The sequence below is a fragment of the Manis javanica genome, chromosome 2, assembly GCF_040802235.1.
Source record: "Manis javanica isolate MJ-LG chromosome 2, MJ_LKY, whole genome shotgun sequence".
NCBI lineage: Eukaryota > Metazoa > Chordata > Mammalia > Pholidota > Manidae > Manis > Manis javanica.
Window position 1 is genome coordinate 81,689,567 of NC_133157.1, and position 21,615 is coordinate 81,711,181.

The following is a 21,615-nucleotide window of genomic DNA, read 5'->3' on the forward strand; positions in this document are numbered from 1 at the left end:
TTTCTTAGTTTATTACTTTGTGTGGTGCAGCATCTCTAGTTTCATGGAGAAATAGGGAAACTTTTTGAGATCTCGCATATCTGAAAATATCTTCCCTATTCTCACAATTGATTGATAGTTTGAGTGTAATATATTTCTAGGTTGGAAAATAATACTCCTCTGAATTTTGTATGTATTGCTCCACTGCTGACTTATTCCAGTGTTGTCATCCTGACACCTTATATGTGACCCATGTTTTCTCTTTAGAAGCTTTTAGAATTTCTCTTTTTAATGACCATACCTGAGACTTGGTCACTGAAACCACTTAATGATCTCAGTGTGAAGCATTCGATTTTCAGACCACCTTCTCTGTTTCTGTATTACTTGTATTCTGACCTCCACAGTTCACTTCTACTTGAACTTGAGTTCATTCATCATGTCACCTTTTAACTGTTACCATCCTCTTGATCCTCTTTTCTAAATGTAAATACAATCTTCTTGCAATACAGTCACTCCTTTCCTTGTACTTTCAGCTTCCTTTCCTCTCTTGCCTTATTGTACCTCTATTCTGGTTAAATCCAACCCTTTGCCTACTCTGCTATTAAACCTGCACATGTCAGTGTGACTGGAAAAAGATACATTCACACTGACCGTTCCTACCTCCAAATAATCACTACTAACTTCAAGTGGGCCCTGAGTGCTCCCTAGTAATCATTACACTTCCCTAGTTCGTGCACTCCCACTCTGCTTAGACTTACAAACTTTTCTATCCTCACTTGAAGCAAACCTACTTTCCTGTTGCACTAAATAAGTAGAAATAACCTCCCACCTACCTGGGTATGTAGGTGTCCTGTGTTCTGCAGACCTTCAGCACGTAGATGGGCCTTCTTTCCTCCTGTCTAAGGCTGATCCCTTCTGCTGTGCATTGGTTCCCATACCCTGTCTTATATTCAAAGATACTGCTCTAGAGATTCTTCCCACTCTATCCCCTGCATAATGAATTTGCCCCTCTGTTGGATCATTCCCATCAGCATGCAAACATGCCTTATCTTCTTCTACCTTAAAAAGACCACTTGGCATAACATTGTCCTTCAGCTACTGCCCCACATTCTCAATTCTTCTTTTCAGCTGGACTCCTTAAGAGGAATCCATACCCACTGTATCTGGATCTCTCCACTTTTCCCTGATGAAATCTACTGTCAGACTTTGAACCCATGTTTTACAAAACTTCTTCATCATGGCCATCAAAGACCTCAGTGTTGCTACACCCAGTGGTTAATGTTTGGTCTTAAGCTTGATCTGTCAGATTTTGACACAGTCAGTCACTCCATCCTTGAAACAGTATTTTCTTGGCTTTTCAGGTGCCCTTCTTCCCTATCTCACTGTTTGGTTTTACTTTTCATCTCATTATCTAACTCATCACTATCTAATAGAAATCTAATACAAGCCATATATATATAACTTAAAATGTTTTAGCAGCCATGGGTGAAATTAATTTTAATAATTTTATTTAGCACAATTTAAAATGATATTTCAATATATAATTAGTTTAAAAATATTAATGAGATATTTTGCATTTCTTTTTTGTACTAAGTATTCTAAACTAGTGTGTATTTTACACTTATAGCATATCTCAGTTTGAAACAGTCACATGTCAAGTGCTCTGTAGTTACATAGCTGAGTGGGAACTACAATGGACAACACAGCTGTAAACATTCGTGTGGCTCAGGCTTAGTCTTTACACCTCTTCTCTCTATATACTCACTCTCTTTGTGATATGATGCAGTTTCATTGTCTCTGGTAAGGAATTTTGTCTCTGGTAATGAAGCCCAAATTCATATTCTCAACCTAGACTTGTTCTCTAAATTTCATACTCATATATGTTACTGCTTTTTCTACATTTTCCCCTTGAAGAATGTAACATTTCCAAAATAGAGCTGTTGCTTTTTCCCTTGCCTCCAGCATAATCCTTCTGTAGTCTTCTCAGTCCCAGCAAATGGGACTCCAGTCTACTAGTTGTGTAGAACGAAAACCCTGGAGTTATCCATGATTTTTCTTTTTCTCTCATACGCCACATCTAACCATCAGGAAGTCCTACAAACCAAATTTTGGTAAACTGCAACCTACAGGCCAACCCTGTTTTTTATGGTTCTTGAGCTAAGAATACTTTTTGCATTTTAAGTGGTTAATTTAAATAGTTATATATAAGTATCTACATAATATTCTCCATTTTGCCACTTGGCTTGAAAACATGAAATAGTATTATTTGGCCCTATAAAAAATTTTGCCTGTCCTTGATGTACATTGTCTATTTGTGTAATTAGCATGTGCCAGGCATTGTGGCAGGTGCTGGGTATCACACACCTTTGGTGACATACTTTGCTGTGCAGGGTGAGGGTGGAAGGGAGGTAAGAGCTCCTGATTTAGATATCTAGCTTTTTACACCCCCACCCTCAGCTCTCAAAGGTAGCTGATGCCTCTAATTCCTGAATGTTTTCTTCATCCTTGTGTTTCATTGGCATCAGTTTAGCTTTTTTCACTCACATAAGTCAGTTATCTTTGTCCATTTATTCTACATCTTTCAAAATTTGCCTTATTTATCTTGTCCATTGTCTTCCATTTTCTTTGTCCTTAGAATTTCAGACTTTTAATTCTGTTAGTCTGATCTCAAGAGGTGTAGTAGAAATGCTGTATTTAACCAGAAGTCCATCCTACTGCCTACATGATAAAATTTGGAACCCTTGAGCTGGCCCAATTTTATTACTCACATTTTTTTGTTTTTATTGGGTTACATTTGACATACAATATTGTATAAGTTTAGTGTATACAACATTGATTTGATTAATTTATATTGCATTATGATTGCCAAAGAAGCATTAGCTATCACCTCTTTTGCATCACATAGCTATCATTTCTTTTAGTGTTTGGAACAATTAAAATCTAGTCACAGCAAATTTAATGTTTATAATACAGTTATGTTGTCTGTAATCACTGTATATGTATTAGATCTCCGGGATTTTATTTATCAGTTAGTTGCAAGTATGTATCCCACTAACATCTCTCCATTCCCCACTCCTCAAGCCCCTAGTAACCACCATTTTACTCTCTGCTTTTATGATTTTGGTTTTTTAGGATTCCACATAAAAGTGATATCATACAGTATTTGTCTTTTTCTGTGTGACTTAATCTCATTTAGCATGTCCACAAGGTCATCTGTGTTGTTGCAAATAACAGAATTTCCTATTTTCTCCATGGTTAAATAGTATTCCATCGTATAAATATGCCACATCCTCTTTATCCATTCATCCATTGACACTTAGGTTGCTTCCCTATCTTGGCTACTGTGAATAATGCTGTGTTGTTGCAAATAGCAGAATTTCCTGTTTTTTCCATGGTTAAATAGTATTCCATCATATAAATATGCCACATCCTCTTTATCCATTCATCCATTGACACTTAGGTTGCTTCCCTATGTTGGCTACTGTGAATAATGCTGTGTTGTTGCAAATAGCAGAATTTCCTGTTTTTTCCATGGTTAAATAGTATTCCATCATATAAATATGCCACATCTTCTTTATCCATTCATCCATTGACACTTAGGTTGCTTCCCTGTCTTAGTTACTGTGAATAATGCTGCAGTAAACATGGGAGTATGTATGTGTCTTTTGTACTTCCTTACATTTCCTTTGGATAAATGCCCCGGAAATGGGATTGCTGGATCATATGGTAGTTCTATTTTTAACTCTTCTCTGTACTATTCTCCATATTGGCTGAACCAGTTTACAATCCCACCAACAGTGAGTTCTCTACCTTTTTAGTCTCTACTTTAACCTGAATCACACTGCTGACTTGCCTAGATGGACATCAGTTTTCTTCTCTGCCCTTCCTTAGCATTCTCTGCATGGAACAGCCCTCCTTGGCTCTGTTGGGCCTGGTATAATTTTTAATAGTATCCCCTTTTACTCTCAATGGTATATCAGTTTGAGTAATAATGGTATGGTCCACCTCTTCTATGTTTTTCCTTGAACTTGGATGTGATGTTTGGATGTATTGCTTTATTTTAAACATTAAGTGACAAACATGAAAATCTAAAGGTAATTTAAGAGCTTAGAATGGTGAAGCTGAAAGAAAGATTATTTCTAATATTCTAATGTTAATGCTATTCAGCATGATGTAAGCCTGAATCATGTAAGTGACCTTAGTTGTATTTTTCTCTTACTTGCAACCAAACATATTTCAAATTCAGTAGAAACAAATGAAACTGTGAAAGTTCTGTTTTGCCTGGTGCAAGAGTAAAACACTTATCCATTTGATGTGTATCTTTACAAGTATTTCTATCATATATATATATATATATATATATATGTTATTTTATATCATATGTATACACACACACATGTGTATTTTATTTTACCATTATGGAATTATGTTCTGTTTGCAACTTGGTTTTTTTCCACAGACAATAGAAAATAGATTTCTGTACATATCAACACATGTTTGTAGAGCTCTGTCTCATTATTCTTATTGGCTGCATAACATCATGTTAAGAACACAGGTTTTGAATAATTATTTCTGGGAAGAATCATCAGAGGATGCTAAAACTAGTAGACAAAAGTATAATGAGACATATAATTTGTACCTAGCCTCAGAGTATCTCCCCACAAGATAGATATTAATTACAGAGGGACAAGCCAGCATGATATGCCTGCAGGTACAGTGCTCTAAGAAGGACACAGTATTGCTTCTGTGGCATACCTATCAAATAGGACCTAAGTTGAATTTACTTGGAAAAACATAAGACAAACGCATATTGAGAGACATACACAAAATAACTTTGTCTGGTATTATTCTAAAATGTCAGAGCATGAAAGACAAGGACAGAGGAAATGCTCTAGATTAAAGAGACATGAATTTCCTGATTTGATAATTTGTTTGTTTTTAGGAAATCACACTGAACTATTTAGAGGTAAAGGGGCATCACAGTCTTACAACCTAGTCTCAGATGTTTCAGGAAAAACAGAGAATTATAAGGCAAATATGGTAAAATGTTACCATTTGGGGAATGTAGGTGAAGGGAATGTGGGATTTCTCTTCACTATGTTTGTAATCTGAAATTTTTTCAAAATTAAAGTTTAAGAAGTACAGCCCCTGGGGAGGTTTAGTTTATGTTCTGCAGTCACATACTAGCTTTGGAGTTTTGGGGAATATAACATTGCTATGCTTCAGTTTCATCATTTATAAAGTATAGTTTATGATAGTACCCATCTCAGACCATTACTGTGAGGTTTGATGAAGTTAATACAAGTAAAATGTTTAGAATAGTGCCTGGCACATACTAAGCAGTTAATAACATTAGCTATTAGTAGTACTAGTATTCCATGGTATCTACAATAAATTATAAGCCATTTGCTAATGGACATTTAAATATTTTCAAGTCTTAACCTGAATAATCTTCATGTTTTACCCTAATTTGTACCTTTACTATGTTACTCAGTACTGGTCTGTAGTAGGTACTCAGATTGTGATTAAATGAATCATATCATTCAGAGGCCCCTAAAATTTTTTGCAAAGTAGTTTATCTGTGAAATGAATTTTTAAAGCAATAATAAATTGCAACTAATATATTGAAATTAAGTTTTAGAGGGGTTGAAGATTTTTTTTTTACTTTATTAGAATGTTACATTATTAGTACAACCAAGGTTACCTCTTCAGTGTAATCACATTCAATACTGGTATTTGGTATTATATTACAGTTGTAAATATTTTTCTATATTTAAAATATTTCTAAATATTCTGTATTTTTTTGCAGGGCTGCATTGTCTTAAATGCTATGTTTTTTAGAACCTTGAATATCTCTGATAACTTTCTGCAGTTGTATCTCATATATATTGGCAGTATAGAGAAGACATTAAGTACAGTAGAGAACATGGGCTTTAGCGGTCTAGAGGTCTTCCCTCACTGGATAATAGGCTCTATAAAGGCAGTGATTGTATTTCACATTTTACCCCTAGTTAACTAGCCCATACCAGCCACTGTAGAGTGCTTGGAAAATAGTTTAGGAATGAGTGAATAAATGAAGAAAAAAATTTCCCTACTAATCTAGTCCCCTCCAAAACCTTGATTTCAAGCATACTACCCTTTGATCACTACCACTTACTTTTTGCTTACTTATTGCTCTGTTCCCCTACTCCTACTGCCTTTAGCTCCAGAGACCTCTGACTCAACAGATGCTGCTGCTTTAGTTTTCTCTGTTACTTTCTCTGTGTTCTCATTTCCATGGTCCAGTGCAAAAATCATTCTTTTTCAAACACCCTTAACTCCCTTGCCCCTCTCATCTCATCATGATGTGTCACTTATCTGGCAAAACCCCATCCATCTGCCCACTTGCTCCTTGCACCCAGATGGCAGAAGGCTGTGGAGAAAAGCCACATCTTCATGTCTCTTTTCACTTTAATTTAGGACTGCAAATCTCAGATGGGGACATTGAGACAAGAGACAGCCCTCTCTGGGCAGTACTAACACTTCTGTGGTGGACTTGCTTTTCCAGTCTCTAAGGTGACTCTTCCGCCTTTTCTATTTCTCAAACTTCCAGTGCCAGCCCTCCTCACTATCAGCTTGCTTGGTCCCTTAATGAAATGCTAGATGTAATTAGAAGTACCCCATCTTCTCACTCTCACAAGTGCTAACCTTTGCTGATACCCACATATGCTTCCTTCTCTCTTGTTAAAATGAAAGTAGCCCTGTGACATTCTAAGCTTAGCCCCACCACCTGTGTTCTAGATCTTAGCTTCTCTTGCCTACTGCAATTATTAAGCCTTTCTTTGTATTGCATTATTATTGTCTCCTTCACAACTAGATTATTACTACTGGCATATAAACATGCTTTAATAATGCTCAATTTGAAACAAAACACAGTTCCCTTGATCCCATGGCTCCATATATCTACACTCATTTATCCACTACCCTATACAGAAAACTCCAGTGAGCTATTGTTATTTGCTTGTGTTGTTTTCTCTTTCAGTCCCTTCTCACCACTTCAGTTGGACATTCTTCTCTACCACTGCACAGAAACTGGTCTTAACAAGGTCCTTAATGATACCCATCTTGCTAAATCCATGTTCCCACCTACCCTCTCCAGTCTGTCAACATCATTTGACCCAGTTGACCACTCTTTGAAATACTTTCTTCTTGTCTTCCTGATTCATCAGTCTCTTGGATTTCTTTCTTCCTTACTGGTTAGTCCATTTCCTTGGCTTGCTGCTCCAGTGTGGAAGTACTCCTGGGCTCCTTCTTGATACCTTCTCCTTTGGCTGATTTCCAAAAAGTTTTGTAGCTTTTAATACCAACTATACACTGATGAAACCAAATCTTATTATCTCCAGTCCTGTTTCTTGACTTCCAGATTCAAGTAAGTACCTTCCTGAAATTTTCACTTGGATGACCAAAGAAATCACCAACTTAACAAAACCAAAATTCTACTCCATTTGTTCATTTACCAGTTGTTTGTAGACAAAACCTAAAAATGATCCTGATTCTACAAGGATTGACCTCCTACCCCATATTCACATCATCAGCATATTATGTTGGCTTTACCTTTTAAAGATATGCTGATTTCTACAACTTCTTATTACTTCCATTTATAATCTCAATCCAAATCACCATCAGCTCCTGCTTGGAATATTAGACAGTGTCCAGTACCTGGTCTCCTTGGTTTCACTTTGATTTTTGTCCTCCTCAAGTCCACAAAGTTTCAAGAGTGATTTTTTTAATGACAGCATTTAATTCCTCTGTTTCAGTCCTCCAGTGACTTAGATTAAGTTCTTGTTACTGAGGTCAGTACTTACTACAGAAATCTGTGCTGTTCTCCCAGATACTTTTCCTGAGACTCCTCTTGGCAAACAGTTCATAGATAGCGCTTACAGGTGTGTTTTTGTTTTGTTTTCACAGTGTTGGCCTACTTAGTTTTTATAAATTTGTAATATTTCAAAACCGGAGGATTTTTACATTATATTAGGTTTTTGTTCTGAAAAATTAGGAGATCTTAACACACTGGCCTTGCATTCACTTGTGGCCACAGTAGGTTGAGTAGTGAGTGATTTCCTTTAGATGAAGTGTATGTTCTCCAGTTTGCCACAGTCTCCACTATTTAGGATATCTTGTAGCCAGCTTGATGGACTTAGAAAGGTTGCTAACCAAATGACCCCTGTAAGTGGTGAATAAAACAAAGCCCTACTCTCACTGATGATGCATTCCTTGGGACAAACAGTCAGTGCATAAGTCAACAAATACTTAATATGTCAGATGGTGATAAGTTCTATGAAGAAAAGTAAAGCAGGGAAAGGGCATATAAAGTGGTGGAGGGTGCTGTTTGGGGTGAATGCACAGGGGAAACCTCTGTATGAGGAACTGGCATTGGAATAGGGGGTGGAATATTGTAAGGGAAGGAGCTTTGTAAGTATTACAAACAAAATCATTTTGGGGAGGTGGTTAGCAAGTACAAAGACCTGAGAAGAGAATGTGTTTGGTGTGTTTGAAGGACAAGGCCTCTGTGACTACAGTGCAGAGAGCACAGAGGAGTGGTAGGGAGGAGATGAGGCTGGAGAGGGAAACCAGGGCCACATACTGGTGGACCTTAGAGGCCATGTGGATTCTCATGTGAGGAAGGAAACAGTTGGAAAGTTTTGAGTAGGAAGTGATATAAAATGACTTAGTTTAAAACAATCCTTTGGCTTCTGGTGTCAAATAAATTGTAGCAGGGACAAGTGTGGATGGTGGGGTGCCTGTCTGAAGGTGGGAGTAGAAGTGAGGGGTGGTGGTGAATTGAACTAGACACAGCTGTGAAAGGAATGAGCCATGGTTAGATTAGAAATTGAAGCTAGAGTTTACTGGGTTTTCTGAGATATTTACTGTGGGATGTGGGAAGACCAAGGGATTCAAGTGCAGGTTTTCAGCCTGAGTAGCTTGATAGGTGGAGGTGTCATTTAGCTTCATGGTAATCAGTAGGTGAGTTCCTTTTTAGACATGTAAAATTTGAGAATCCTATTTGATGTCCAGGTAGTGATGAACTTTACCTGGAGGATAAGCTCACAGCTCTGCAACGCAACTTGAGATTTTTTAAAGACCAAATCCTGTGAGTCCTGTAATACCACTAACAGTTCTTTGAGACCAAGGACATTGCTTTTTCTCTTTCTTCTTTCTGTTTGTAAGATATAGTACCTGTTAAAAGTTGCATGCTCACTGATGTTTTTGTTAAGAATGCAGAAATTTTGCTATAGTTCTGACTACTGCTGTAAATGCCTGTTACTCCATTACATTAAGCTTCCATATACATTTTAAGAGAATTGTAACATAGCAGAAACACTCCTTTAATAGAGATTTTGATGTTTTAATTGAATCAGCCTGATGATATTAAATTTATAGTCTTAAACATCAGTTCAGCAAATTACAGTTGACCCTTGACCATTGTGGAGGTTAGGGGCACCAACCCTCCATGCAGTTGAAAATCTATGTATAACTTGACTCCCCAAAAACTTTACTAATAGACTACTGTTGATCAGAACCTTACTAATAACATAAATAATCTATTCACATATTTTATATGTTATATATGTATTACATACAATAGTCTTACGATAAAAAGTAAGCTAGCAAAATGAAAATTTTTTTCAAATTATTGCAAATCTTCAAAAAGTTTTCCAGTATATTTATTGAAAAAAATCTGCATGCAGGTGGACCTGTGCAGTTCAAACCTGTGTTGTTCAAGAGTCAGCTGTATTTGAATAGTTAATATGTCAGCAGAGTTTTAAATGATTTTGGGGATGAGAATCCATGTATGAATCATTTTTTCTTTACAATGGGGCTGACGTGGGAATGTGGTTTTGCTGTTATTGAATAATTTTATTTGAGAATGTTTAACCTTGGCAGCCTAACTTTGTACTACTTTGTAGTGTGTAAATAGATATTTCATAATTTTTGAAGAGTTTTATTTGAATCTGGTAACTTTATAAAACAGTAGTTATTATGTATTAACTGATTACCTGTGAATGTAGGAATATTTTATAAGTGGGAATTATTACTTTGTGATGTAATCATAAGCATTTGCCTTATTTTGCAGATTGAATGTACTAAGTGCAAGTATATTTAAATTGCCTAAGGACAAGCAATTGAAATTAAGGATAGAGACAGCATTAGAATATGGTGTTTTAAGGGCACACCTATAGAGAAAGCTTGAATATAGGATAGCAATATTTAGACAAGTAGGATGACATTTCATTACTGCTTTATTAGCAAATGGTGATTTTGTAAGAGAAATAAAATGAAAGGTTTTGCTACTATTCAAGGTCCTAATTATTCCTTTTCTGTATAGGAAGATTTTCAATCAATGACTTACGGATTTAAAATGGCTAATAGTGTAACAGATCTTCGAGTTACAGGTAAAACCCTTTATAAGATAATTCAAGTTTTATGTTTGGATTTGTTTCCTTTGTAAACACATTCCCTCTCTTTCTAGGCATGCTAAAAGATGTGGAGGATGATATGCAAAGAAGAGTAAAGGTATATATATTTTTTCTTGTTTCTTTGATAGAGGATTTTTGTATCTTAAACATCAAGTTAACTTTTCACTAATTACAAATGGGTAGTTAGGTAGGGCCATGAACTTCTTTATTTTTGCTCTGCTTTTATTTTGTAATGGATTTGAAGACTGTGGAGGACTTTCTTTTGAATTAATGTCACTGAATATTTAACACTTTCAATTTTTTAGTTTTTTGTCAGTGTTTTAGAAATACAATATACTATTTGAAGAATAGCATAGTATTCTAGACTTTTAAGTTCCTCAAAAGTAAAGACTAGCTTCTTCACCTTTGCATCTTTAATACCTAGTACAGTATCCACAGCAGTAGAAGAGCTCAGTAAATGGTGAGATCCCCAGTCTGGTTAAAGACTTCTATGAATGACATCCTTCAGCCAGATGACCCTGATGGTTTGGTTTTCAGATTAAAGAAGGAAAAAAGTTGTATTTGGTATAACACAGCATGGTTGTCAAAGCAATTTTATATTATTGTTTTTTTTGATATTTATAATGATTCAGTGAATTAGATAATAAAATGCAAACAGTGCCCTACTTTTAGATGAGGAAAATATAGCTCAAAGGAGTTAGGTAACCTGAGTCTGTCTTAAGGGCATGCCGTGAACAGGTGGAAGCTCAGGGCTAGAACCCAGATCTTCTTGTAGTACTGCCCTGGAATTGTCAAAACAGTTAATTATGTGTTACTCATTTAACAAGATGTTTTGTATTTTAGTGTAGAAAAATCAGTATTTACCATGTAATTTTTATGACATAATTTTGTAAGGCTATTATTTTTTATTTTTTATTTTTTTCTTCTGGACTTGGAACATTTTTTTTTTTTTGGTCTCAGTCTACAATTACATGAGAAACATTATGTTTACTAGGCTCCCCCCTTCACCAAGTCCCCCCCAACAAACCCCATTACAGTCACTGTCCATCAGCATAGTAAGATACTGTTGAGTCACTGCTTGTCTTCTCTGTGTTGCACAGCCCTCCCCGTGCCTCCCCCCACATTATACATGCTAATCGTAATGCCCCCTTTCTTTTTCCCCCCTTACCACTCCCTTCCCACCCATCCTCCCCAGTCCCTTTCCCTTTGATAACTGTTAGTTCATTCTATGGTTCTGTGATTCTGCTGCTGTTTTGTTACTTCAAAGTTTTTTCTTTGTTCTTATACTCCACATATGAGTGAAATCATTTGGTACTTGTCTTTATCTGCCTGGCTCATTACACTGAGCATAATACCCTCTAGCTCCATTGATGTTGTTGCAAATGGTAGGATTTGTTTTCTTCTTATGGCTGAATAATATTCCATTGTGTATATGTACCACATCTTCTTTATCCATTCGTCTACTGACGGACCCTTAAGGCTATTATTTTTTAACAGGTTAGTTTTGACAGCATCAAGATTTCAATTAATAAATCCTTTTAAAGGAAAGAAATACTGTGTGCCATGTGTTTTTGCTTATGTTATTTCATTGTTTTGCTTTTTAATACTTTATTCTTTTATGTAATCTTTATAGTTTATATCAAAATGAACTTTATGTAGTATTAATAGGAAAATAAATACTAGATACAGCTTTTTTTTTCCAAATATTTTTCTTAAGAATAGATTCTTACATATATATTCAATAAACTTATTTAGTGCTTGCCTTGTACATTTCTAAACTAATGCTTTTAGAAGTTTGTGCTTGTTTTAATTCACCTTTTTTAAAATTGTAGAGTACTCGAAGTCGACAAGGAGAAGAAAGAGATCCAGAAGTTGAACTAGAAGTAATTGAACTTATTTTCTGGTAGATAATATCAGGAAGTCTACCTCTTAATGTTGTAGTTTTATGAACTGCGTTATAATTTGTGGAAGCTCTTTTTAAGGTATTTCTTTAAAAATTGGACACTGCAAGGGATTTTATTTCCCTTGTATTTATTTTGATGGAATGATAATACAGCTATTTCAAATACATAATTTCAAAGCTCCTCAGTATTCCTGTGAGGTAGGAAGACAGAATGACTTTTTATAGATGATACATCAAAACTTTGCAAGAACTTGCCTAGTATCAAAGTTGCTGAAGTTTTGTTGAGATCCTAAAGTTTGTGACTGCTTAGAGCGCCTGTTTGCAGTCCTTTTTAAAACGCTAATTAAGTCAGTTTTTTAGTGTAATGTTTGATTTAAGGGAAAACCAGTCCTGTTGATATAGAAGCTTTATATTTCTTTTTCAGTAGAATAGGCTTTATGTTTTTTTTCTGCAGCTCATTTTCAGACATTTAAAAGACTGTAAGTAAAGTTGTTTGTAACGTAGTAAGTTACTAACATTGAGATTTAGGACTTAAAATACTGTATTTTAAAGTGAAATTCCTTTGACAGATTTTACATCTTTTAACTTCTAGTCTTTCTTAATTTTTAGCACCAACAATGTTTAGCAGTATTCAGCAGAGTGAAATTTACTCGAGTGTTACTGACAGTGCTAATAGCCTTTACTAAGAAAGAGGTAAGGGCATTTACCAATCTATTTTAGTGTTTTGGCAGATGGGGGTGGAGTGGGGTGGAATGCAATGCTTTATTGAAGTAGTTCAGACTTTCCATTTAAATGCCCTGTTTGCACATACACAACACTCAGTATTTGGTGTATTTATATCAGAGTAACTCTGTTGATTTTAAATAGTTAGTGAATTTTACATTCCGCTCCATAACAAAGCTATGTCTGTAATTGATAGAAAAATAATATCATATATTTCTTTTTAGTGGATAAAGTAGAAGCTGATATTGCTTGTGAGTAATTCTATTTTGTGAGTTGAAAAGGAGAAAGTAAAAATGAGAATTATAGGCAGAGATCTTCTTTCAGTTAAAATAGTTAACTGTTGGATTTGTGTAGAACCTAAAGTAAGCCCTAGATGGTGAACACTTTTCCTTTTGTGTATTTACATGAACTCAAGTCAATTACAAAGTAATTTGTGAGTAGATAGTAAGTGCTGAGTAGAGACACAACCTTTCCCATTGATCTGATTTCCATAATTGTAATTTTTTCACTTTTTTTTCACCTTGGTGAGTGACATAGTAGAAATGCTGAAAGTTTTTAGTTGACTGCAGCTCTGGTTTTTTTTTTTAAATATAAGATTAACAGAAGAAACAAATGTCTTATAATGACGCCTACAACATACAGATATGGGTAAAAAAATAAATTTCTATCCTAACAGGATCCGGGTATCCTGTATTAAATGAATAGTTTGTGAAAACTGTTGTCATTACAGCAAGCATTAAATTTCATTATTGTTTATAGGATTTTCCTATTTAATGTATATCTTTCAGTGAAAGAATATGTAAGAATGTTTTTGGTGATTTATTTGCTAGACCAGTGCTGTTGCAGAAGCTCAAAAATTGATGGTTCAAGCAGCAGATCTTCTTTCTGCCATTCATAATTCATTACATCATGGCATCCAGGCCCAGAATGATACTACAAAAGGAGGTAATTGTTTGTTTTGTTACTGTTCTTTGTTTACTTTCCCATCCAAAATATTTAGTGTTTGGTTTGTTCTAAAATTGCATTTAAGTCAGTCTACCTGGACCTTGGAATATTTTACTCTATAGCCGTCGAGTGTTTATGCCCCCTACTTTTAACATTTATTCTGGATCAAAACACTGCTATGGAACTTCACCATGTCCTGTATCTTACTGTTTGGGCTCTGAATATTTATGCTATCTGTTTATCATGCTGCCATGTTGTCAACAGTACATTTCTTTTTGTAATCAAAACACCCTTTACTGCTTTGAGAGTCATCACCCCCATTACACAGTCTTCCCTGACTCTGCTAGGCAGGCCTCTGTATTCCCTTTGCAGCCTCACTGGACAGGTACACATAATCTGAATTAATGTTTTTTTAGTATATCAGATCATAGTTGTTTATCTTTCCATGAGATACAGAGTACTTTTAGGCCAGGAACTTTCTTATTTGTTTATATCTGCAGTGCTTGGCACATTTTTAACAGATTTTTTTAGTGAAATTGGCCTTAAAATGAAAGAAATATTGTACCTTTGTTTTAAAATTGCAACTAAGTTAACATTTTAGATAATGTGTAACAGTTTTGATTATTCTTAAAATTCATTAAAATGGGATGAGGTTCATATTCTTTAAATTAGTTTTTCCCGGTTGTTGGTCCCATTATCAGGAAGGCCAGCTTTTACTGTTTCATACTGCTTCCTTTTTCCAACTCATCCTCCCATTTTCAGGACAACAGTTTTGGTGTTCCCTTCCCATGAATTTTTTTTCTTATTCAAAGGTTAGGTAGTAGAGCAGTCCAAAAGATAATTTGGTTTAGGAAATCAGTATTACCATGATCATGATGTTTTTAATAATTATACTTTATTAATTCATTAACATTTTCTCATTTTCCCTAGTAGGGAGAATATGTATTTGAGATGAAAGGGTAGCATTCTGTAACAATGGGACATTTTAAAAAAAGAGTTTGTTGGGCATTAATGAGCTATGTTTATTGAGAGCATAACGTATGTACTTTGAAATCTCTTGTAAGAATGCTTTTATAAAAACCTCTGTATAATGCATTACTTCAAAGTAGTTTTTGTTTTTGGGTTATATATCAACAAAGTGTTAATGATGCAAACCAGTAATCTTCCAGATGACTAGATTCTGATGCTCCTTTTTGCTATATCTGACAACTGTGGGGCTGTCCTAGTCTATAACTCCAAAGGTGGTAATTGTCACAGGATCATGCCCATGTGGTTTGTGGCTTCCCTATATTTCAGACCATTTTCCCCGAATTTTTTCTTCTGCCTATATTATATTCTCCACTATTTCTGTGCTCATTAGTAAGCTTCGGGAAGATGGAGTGTATAAAGTTGGCTTGAATCAACTTTTTAAAGAATATAATCTTCTGATTAAGCAGGTGAAATTTTAAATTTCATGAATACTCTGCTTAGTTCTTCATTTAATACCTTTAAGCTGGCCCAGTCTAATTTCAAAATTACCCCTTAAGCATAAAGCTGAACAATTCTATAATAGAAAAATGAATGCCATTTCAATAATGTCTGTTCTAAAAATGATGATAAGTCAATAATACAGATTAGTTTTGGTCTCAGATTACTCATTCTGCTTTCTTAATATTATTATAACTCCAGCTAGTGACAAAAATGGCACATAAACCTTTAAACTGCTGAGCATTCATTTTAGCTTCCCACTGAAAAGGTATATAACCAGTAGGACTTGGAAATCGTGGTGTAGAGAGAGAAAGGAGGAAGAATCTAATTTGATCAGAAAGATTACTTGCTGTGGGTCTTCTTGACAATTGTCTTGAAGATGCAGAAAGAAGAAGAGGTTTGGGAATAGGAGGTGATTAAGGAGGGCAGCTCAGATACCTGAATGGGATTTTTGATGTGACATGGAGCAGTCTACCAGTAAAGTAAATATTTGGCTCTGGAAAATGGATGGAAAAGCAAGTTTTGAAGTTAGTTTCATATTAAGCACTATTTGAAATTGAAGGCGTGGCTGTCACTCCATCACTTGAAGCTTGCCAGGTTCAGGACCTTGGGTTAGATCTTTATTGAAGAAACAAGGGAAGAAGAGGATCTAGTGAAGTGATTGTTGCTCTTTGTCTTTACTTACCTGTCTTACTGCTCTTGAATTCTATACATCTTTTTATATCTATGGAATTCTAACCCATCCTTCAGAAGGATAATTATATCATGTCCTCCATTGATACTTTCCTGGTTCCACTTGTCAGAATTTCTCTTTCCCATGTTCTTCCCTAGTTAACTATAGATAGATTTGATTTACTCTTTAGAATGCAAATGGAAATGAAAAATTTATTTAATATTGTGTTGCCTAAAATTGGTGTATACCTTTTTTTTGCTATCATTAATCTACAATTACATGAAGAACACTATATTTACCAGGCCCCCTCCTCACAAAGTCCCCCCCCACACACCCCACTACAGTCACTGTCCATCAGCATAGCAAGATGCTGTATAATCACCACCTGTCTTCTCTGTGTTGTACAGCCCTCCCTGTACCCCCCCACAACACTATACTTGCTAATTGTAATGCCCCCTTTCTTTTTCCCCGCCCTTATCCCTCCCTTCCCACCCATCATCCCCAGTCCCTTTCCCTTTGGTAACTGTTAGTCCATTCTTGGGTTCTGTGATTCTGCTGCTGTTTTGTTCCTTCAGTTTTTCTTTGTTCTTATACTCCACATATGAGTGAAATCATTTGGTACTTGTCTTTCGCCGCCTGACTTATTTCACTGAGCATAATACCCTCTAGCTCCATCCATGTTGTTGCAAATGGTAGGATTTGTTTTCTTCTTATGGCTGGATAATATTCCATTGTATATATGTTCCATATCTTCTTTATCCATTCATCTACTGATGGACACTTAGGTTGCTTCCATTTCTTGGCTATTGTAAATAGTGCTGCGATAAACATAAGGGTGCATCTGTCTTTTTCAAACTGGGCTGCTGCATTCTTAGGGTAAATTCCTAGAAGTGGAATTCCTGGGTCAAATGGTATTTCAATTTTGAGCATTTTGAGGAACCTCCATATTGCTTTCCACAATGTTTGAGTGGTGGGTACTTTTGAGAAGTATTTTCAACTCTGACACTCAGTTTCAAGAGGACTTGTTTTCCTTTCATAATATATCCAAAGATGTCTGATTTAAATTCACAGATTGAACACATGCATTTACCTTCTGAAACCCCAATGAAACAATGAAGAAACATTCTTCTTTTAAATAGACATAATTGATAAATAAGAGTAAAGACAGGGAGAGAAGACAATAGCAACAAAATATTAGAAGCTGGAAAACAGAAAGACGTTGACCTAGCTGTCCCCAAATAATTTAATTCTTAGTCACTGATAGCGAAGGTCAAGAGACAACCCAATTTGTACTACGAATCTTATGAAGAGCCTATCTTTAGTATAGCAGATATCTCTAAAAATGACGAATGAGAATTAATGCTGATAACATGAGAACTGTTTGAAGCACAGATTTCCTCCTCATTTTCTCCTGGGTGATGTTACTGAGCCTCAGAAGGATAAAAGTTTATTCTCTGGAATAAGAAACAGTTTCTGGGCTGAAGGGACACCAAGCACAGTTGAATGGTGCACATTATGGGGGATTTATATGAAAATTAAGTAGTGATTATTGTGACTTATTTCCTTCCCTAAGCTCTAGCCTTCCTCCATCCTGCTTTTTAAAACAGTGCAGCCTGGCTCTTGTACTCCACTTAAGGATTTGGGCAATTCTTTTCAAGGAAAATTGATAAGCCCAAATAGTGGGGAAAAAAACCAAGAAATTCTAAATATATTGATATCAGTAGTTCCCTGATAAAATGGCTTGGTGGAAAAGCTTAACTGGTATTCATAGAACTGTTAATGGGGTTTTTATCCCCAGCTTTTGTTTTACATGTATACTGATTTTGTCATTTTCTTTAAAGGTATTTTGTTTCTTCATTTTGTACTTTTTTCATGCTGGAGATGGAAAATAAAAATAGGTGCTATTAAAAGGAAGAAAATACGTTCTTTGAGATTCAAAATATAAGAGTAGAAATGGTAGCAATAAGTAGGAAGGAAATGTGGAACACAAAGTTAAGGAGATTTTTAAAAATAGAGTAAAAAAATGAAAAGATGGAAAATGAAAACATAGTATTATAAGGTGAATCCAAAAGATCAAAAAAGGTATATAAATAGTAAATAAATGAGATAAATAAAGAAAAAACTAATAAAAGTTCCAGAAAAAGAAATCAGAAAATAGAAGCAAAAAAAAAATTTGAGTAAATTTTTCCTGGAATCAAATGATACAAATACCCAGATTTAAAGAGCCAATAAAGAGCATCCCAGCACTACCAAGATGAAAATAGACTTCTGTCAAGCCATATTATCATGAAATTTCAGAAGAGGGGGGAAAAATAGAAGACCTTTAGAAATTTGAAAGAGACAAAAACAAATTATATAAACAGAATCAAGACAGAGTGTCATGAGACTTAAATCAGTGGATTAAAGAACAAAGTTGAAGGAGTTAAGAACAAAGTTGAAGGAGTTATACTGATTTCAAAACTTACTACAAAGCTACTGTCTAATCAAGGCAGTGTGGTCCTGGCATACAGATAGACATATATTATTGGAATAGAGCTGAGAATCCAAAAATGAACACTCACATTTATGGTCATTTGATATTTGACAGGAGCCAAGATAATTCAGAGGGGAAAGAAAAGTCTTTTTAACAAATGACAAATTAAAAGAAAAAGATATAATTTACTACCCACTAGATGGCTATAATCAAAAAGACATAATAAATGTTAGTGAAGACACAAACTTGAAACTTCATACAATGCCGCTGGGAATGTAAAATAATGCAACTGCTTTGGAAAACAATCTTGTAGTGTCTAATATATTAAATGTAGAGTAATAATACACACCAATTCCAACCCTAGATATATGGAACCCTAGGTATATATTCCAACCCAAGAGAAATGGAAACATATGTTCACACAAAAAGTTATACATTATTGCTCATAGCATTATTCATGTCAGCCAAGAGGTGGAAACAACCCAAATGTCCATCAGCAGATGAATGATAAGTAACGTTGTGTATCCGTGCAGTGTATTTCACACAAAAGTTAAAATTTAACACAACAGTTGAAAGAAATGAAGTACTGATACTTGCTACAACATGGATGGACCTTAAAAACATTATGCTCAGTAGACAAAGCCAGTCACAAAAGCCCATGTGTGATTGTCATTTGTATAAAATGTGTGGAATTGGCAAATCCATAGAGACAGATTGGTTGCCTGCTTAGGACTGAGGAAGGATGAGAAGAAGGACAGTGACTGCGAATGGATACAGAGTTTATTCTTGGTATGAAGAAAATGTTCTATATTTGATTGTGGTGGTGGTTTCTACAACTCTGTGACTGTACTTAAAAAACAAATTGTATACTTTTAATGGATGAGTTATAATTTAATTATATCTCAGTAGAATTGCAATTAAAAGAAAATCAGTGGAGCAATGTTTTCATAATTTGGGGGATAGTGGATGGTTTCTAATCTTGAATCCTAGTCTCAAACTGTTATTTAATTGTAAGGAAAGATACTCCAATTATTTAAAGTCTCAAAAAATTAATATCCCAAAAGGTTTTCATGAAACTACTGTTATATGTGTTCCACTAGAACAAGGGAGTAAATCCAAAAAGCAAAGCATGGAGTTTAGGGAATATGAAAATCTATCATAAGAAAATTATGGAAATCCTCAGGGTGATGGTACAGTGAGATCACCACATACTAGCTGAGCACTGTACATGCAGGACAAGTCAAGATTAAAGGATGTCATAGGTTTTAGGGGAGTGTCTCAAAGTTGATACAGGACTTGTCACCAGTAACTCTATGATAGGTGTAGTATTGTATAGGAAGGAATTTAGAGAATTGCCAAAAGATTCGGTGTTGAATTATTAAATATATAGAAACAAAGCAAAAAGTGCGACAATGATTAACTTCAGAATAAATATAAAAATTAAAGAATTCCTATGTTTGTAGAAGTTATCCAAATGTGAGTATTACTTACCCATAGTGGTACAAATGCTGAATATTAATCATAACCAAAATTATGAACTATGTTGGAGATGAAAGGACAGAAGTGTATATGTGCACATAATTTATATATGCTTATGGTGCTACTTGATATTTTCTCAGTTTTACACATAACTGTAACTTCTTCCTTTTGAAGATGAAGGAGTGAGTCAGAGATAATGTATAAAACTGAAAAAATCTGAAGTAGCACTATAAGCTTGATATTTGGCAATGTGGAGGTAAATACCAAAAGAAACAGCTGAGAAAAAGGAAGAGAATTCCTCTGGGAAGAGAGAAATAATGGAACTGGGGGAGAAGATGGGCAGAGAATTGTAAATTTTAATAAAAACCTTGTTCTGCTGTTTGATTCTTAAGTGGCATGCATTTATGACTGAGTGAAAGAAAGTTAATTAAAAATTAGTGCTAATTAAAAATAGATTAAATTGTAATTTAGAATATAATAATGTATCATCTGGTAATATGGCACCTTTAACCTCCTAAATGCTGAATTTGGTGCTGAAGCAGAAACTGTGCTGCCTCAACCCAGTTGACTTCATTTGCCAGCTTGGTATTGTACAAAAGGGGAGAGCTGACTTCATTTTGAAATTAGAACCCATTGGAGAGGCCTTTGTCATGATGTGCTAGTGCCAGGAACTTACTGTGTTTACTCTTTTTTGTTTTTTTAATTGAAATGTAATTGACATATAACACTGTATTAGTTCCAGTTGTATAACATAATGATTCAGTATTTGTATTGCTATTTTAATTTAATAATCCATACACATGTGGTATATGTGTGTAATCCAGAGGATTTCTGGTTTTTAGATAGTTCAGTATAAAAATGTCTCTCCTGCTCCTTTATACAACCAACTGAAAACTATAAGGAATATGAGAAACAGAATCCTCCCACTTCTTCAAAAATAGGAAACTCTTATAACCCAAATCAGGATAGGGCTGCCAAACATACTAACAGTACAACCGAGATAAAGGAGCACACCGAGAATGGATTTCAAGATTTTCTTGATGTAAAAAATATGAGTAAACCAGAAAAGCACATTTCTCCAAAGTAGTTGACATAACCTGAAGGACAGGTTATTTAATTCCTTAACAATTAAATAACAACCAGGGTGTCTTTTGGAATAACAACTAACAGTGGGGTACAAGCTGGCGATTAGAACCTATTTGATTAATATTCCTGGAGATGCAAAGGAGGTGGGGCTTTACAAGAAACTATGCAAATGTGCTATCTTTTTTACTCTTTTAAGATAGAGGACATGCTTTAGATATTAGCAGGCTAGTAGTCTAGCAACTGGTGATCTTTGTCAGTAAAGGAGGTACGGAGGTAACTTCTTTGGTGTGCTCACACGTGCACATCATAGTGGGGCCTAACTGCAAGTCAGTGAGGCTTCCTGTTAGTCTAAAGTACTGTACTAACACCTCACCCAAACAACTGGCTCATTGATATAAAAATTAAAAAAGAAACTATGGTATTCATACAC

General features: G+C 35.1%; 1 protein-coding gene across 3 annotated transcripts in view; it reads left to right on the forward strand.

Annotated features, from left to right (window-relative positions):
* NAA35 (N-alpha-acetyltransferase 35, NatC auxiliary subunit) overlaps window positions 1–21,615 on the forward strand; it is an 84,089-nt gene that overhangs the window by 20,633 nt on the left and 41,841 nt on the right. For all 3 annotated transcript variants that reach the window (XR_012127774.1, XM_017679248.3, XM_073228733.1), the window contains exons 7-11: window positions 10,346–10,412; window positions 10,490–10,533; window positions 12,269–12,319; window positions 12,949–13,032; window positions 13,893–14,007. Coding sequence is in view for 2 of the 3 variants with exons in the window: in XM_017679248.3 (XP_017534737.2) it covers window positions 10,346–10,412; window positions 10,490–10,533; window positions 12,269–12,319; window positions 12,949–13,032; window positions 13,893–14,007 (361 nt within the window). In the remaining variant the exon portion in view is untranslated. The remainder of the gene's footprint in view (window positions 1–10,345; window positions 10,413–10,489; window positions 10,534–12,268; window positions 12,320–12,948; window positions 13,033–13,892; window positions 14,008–21,615) is intronic.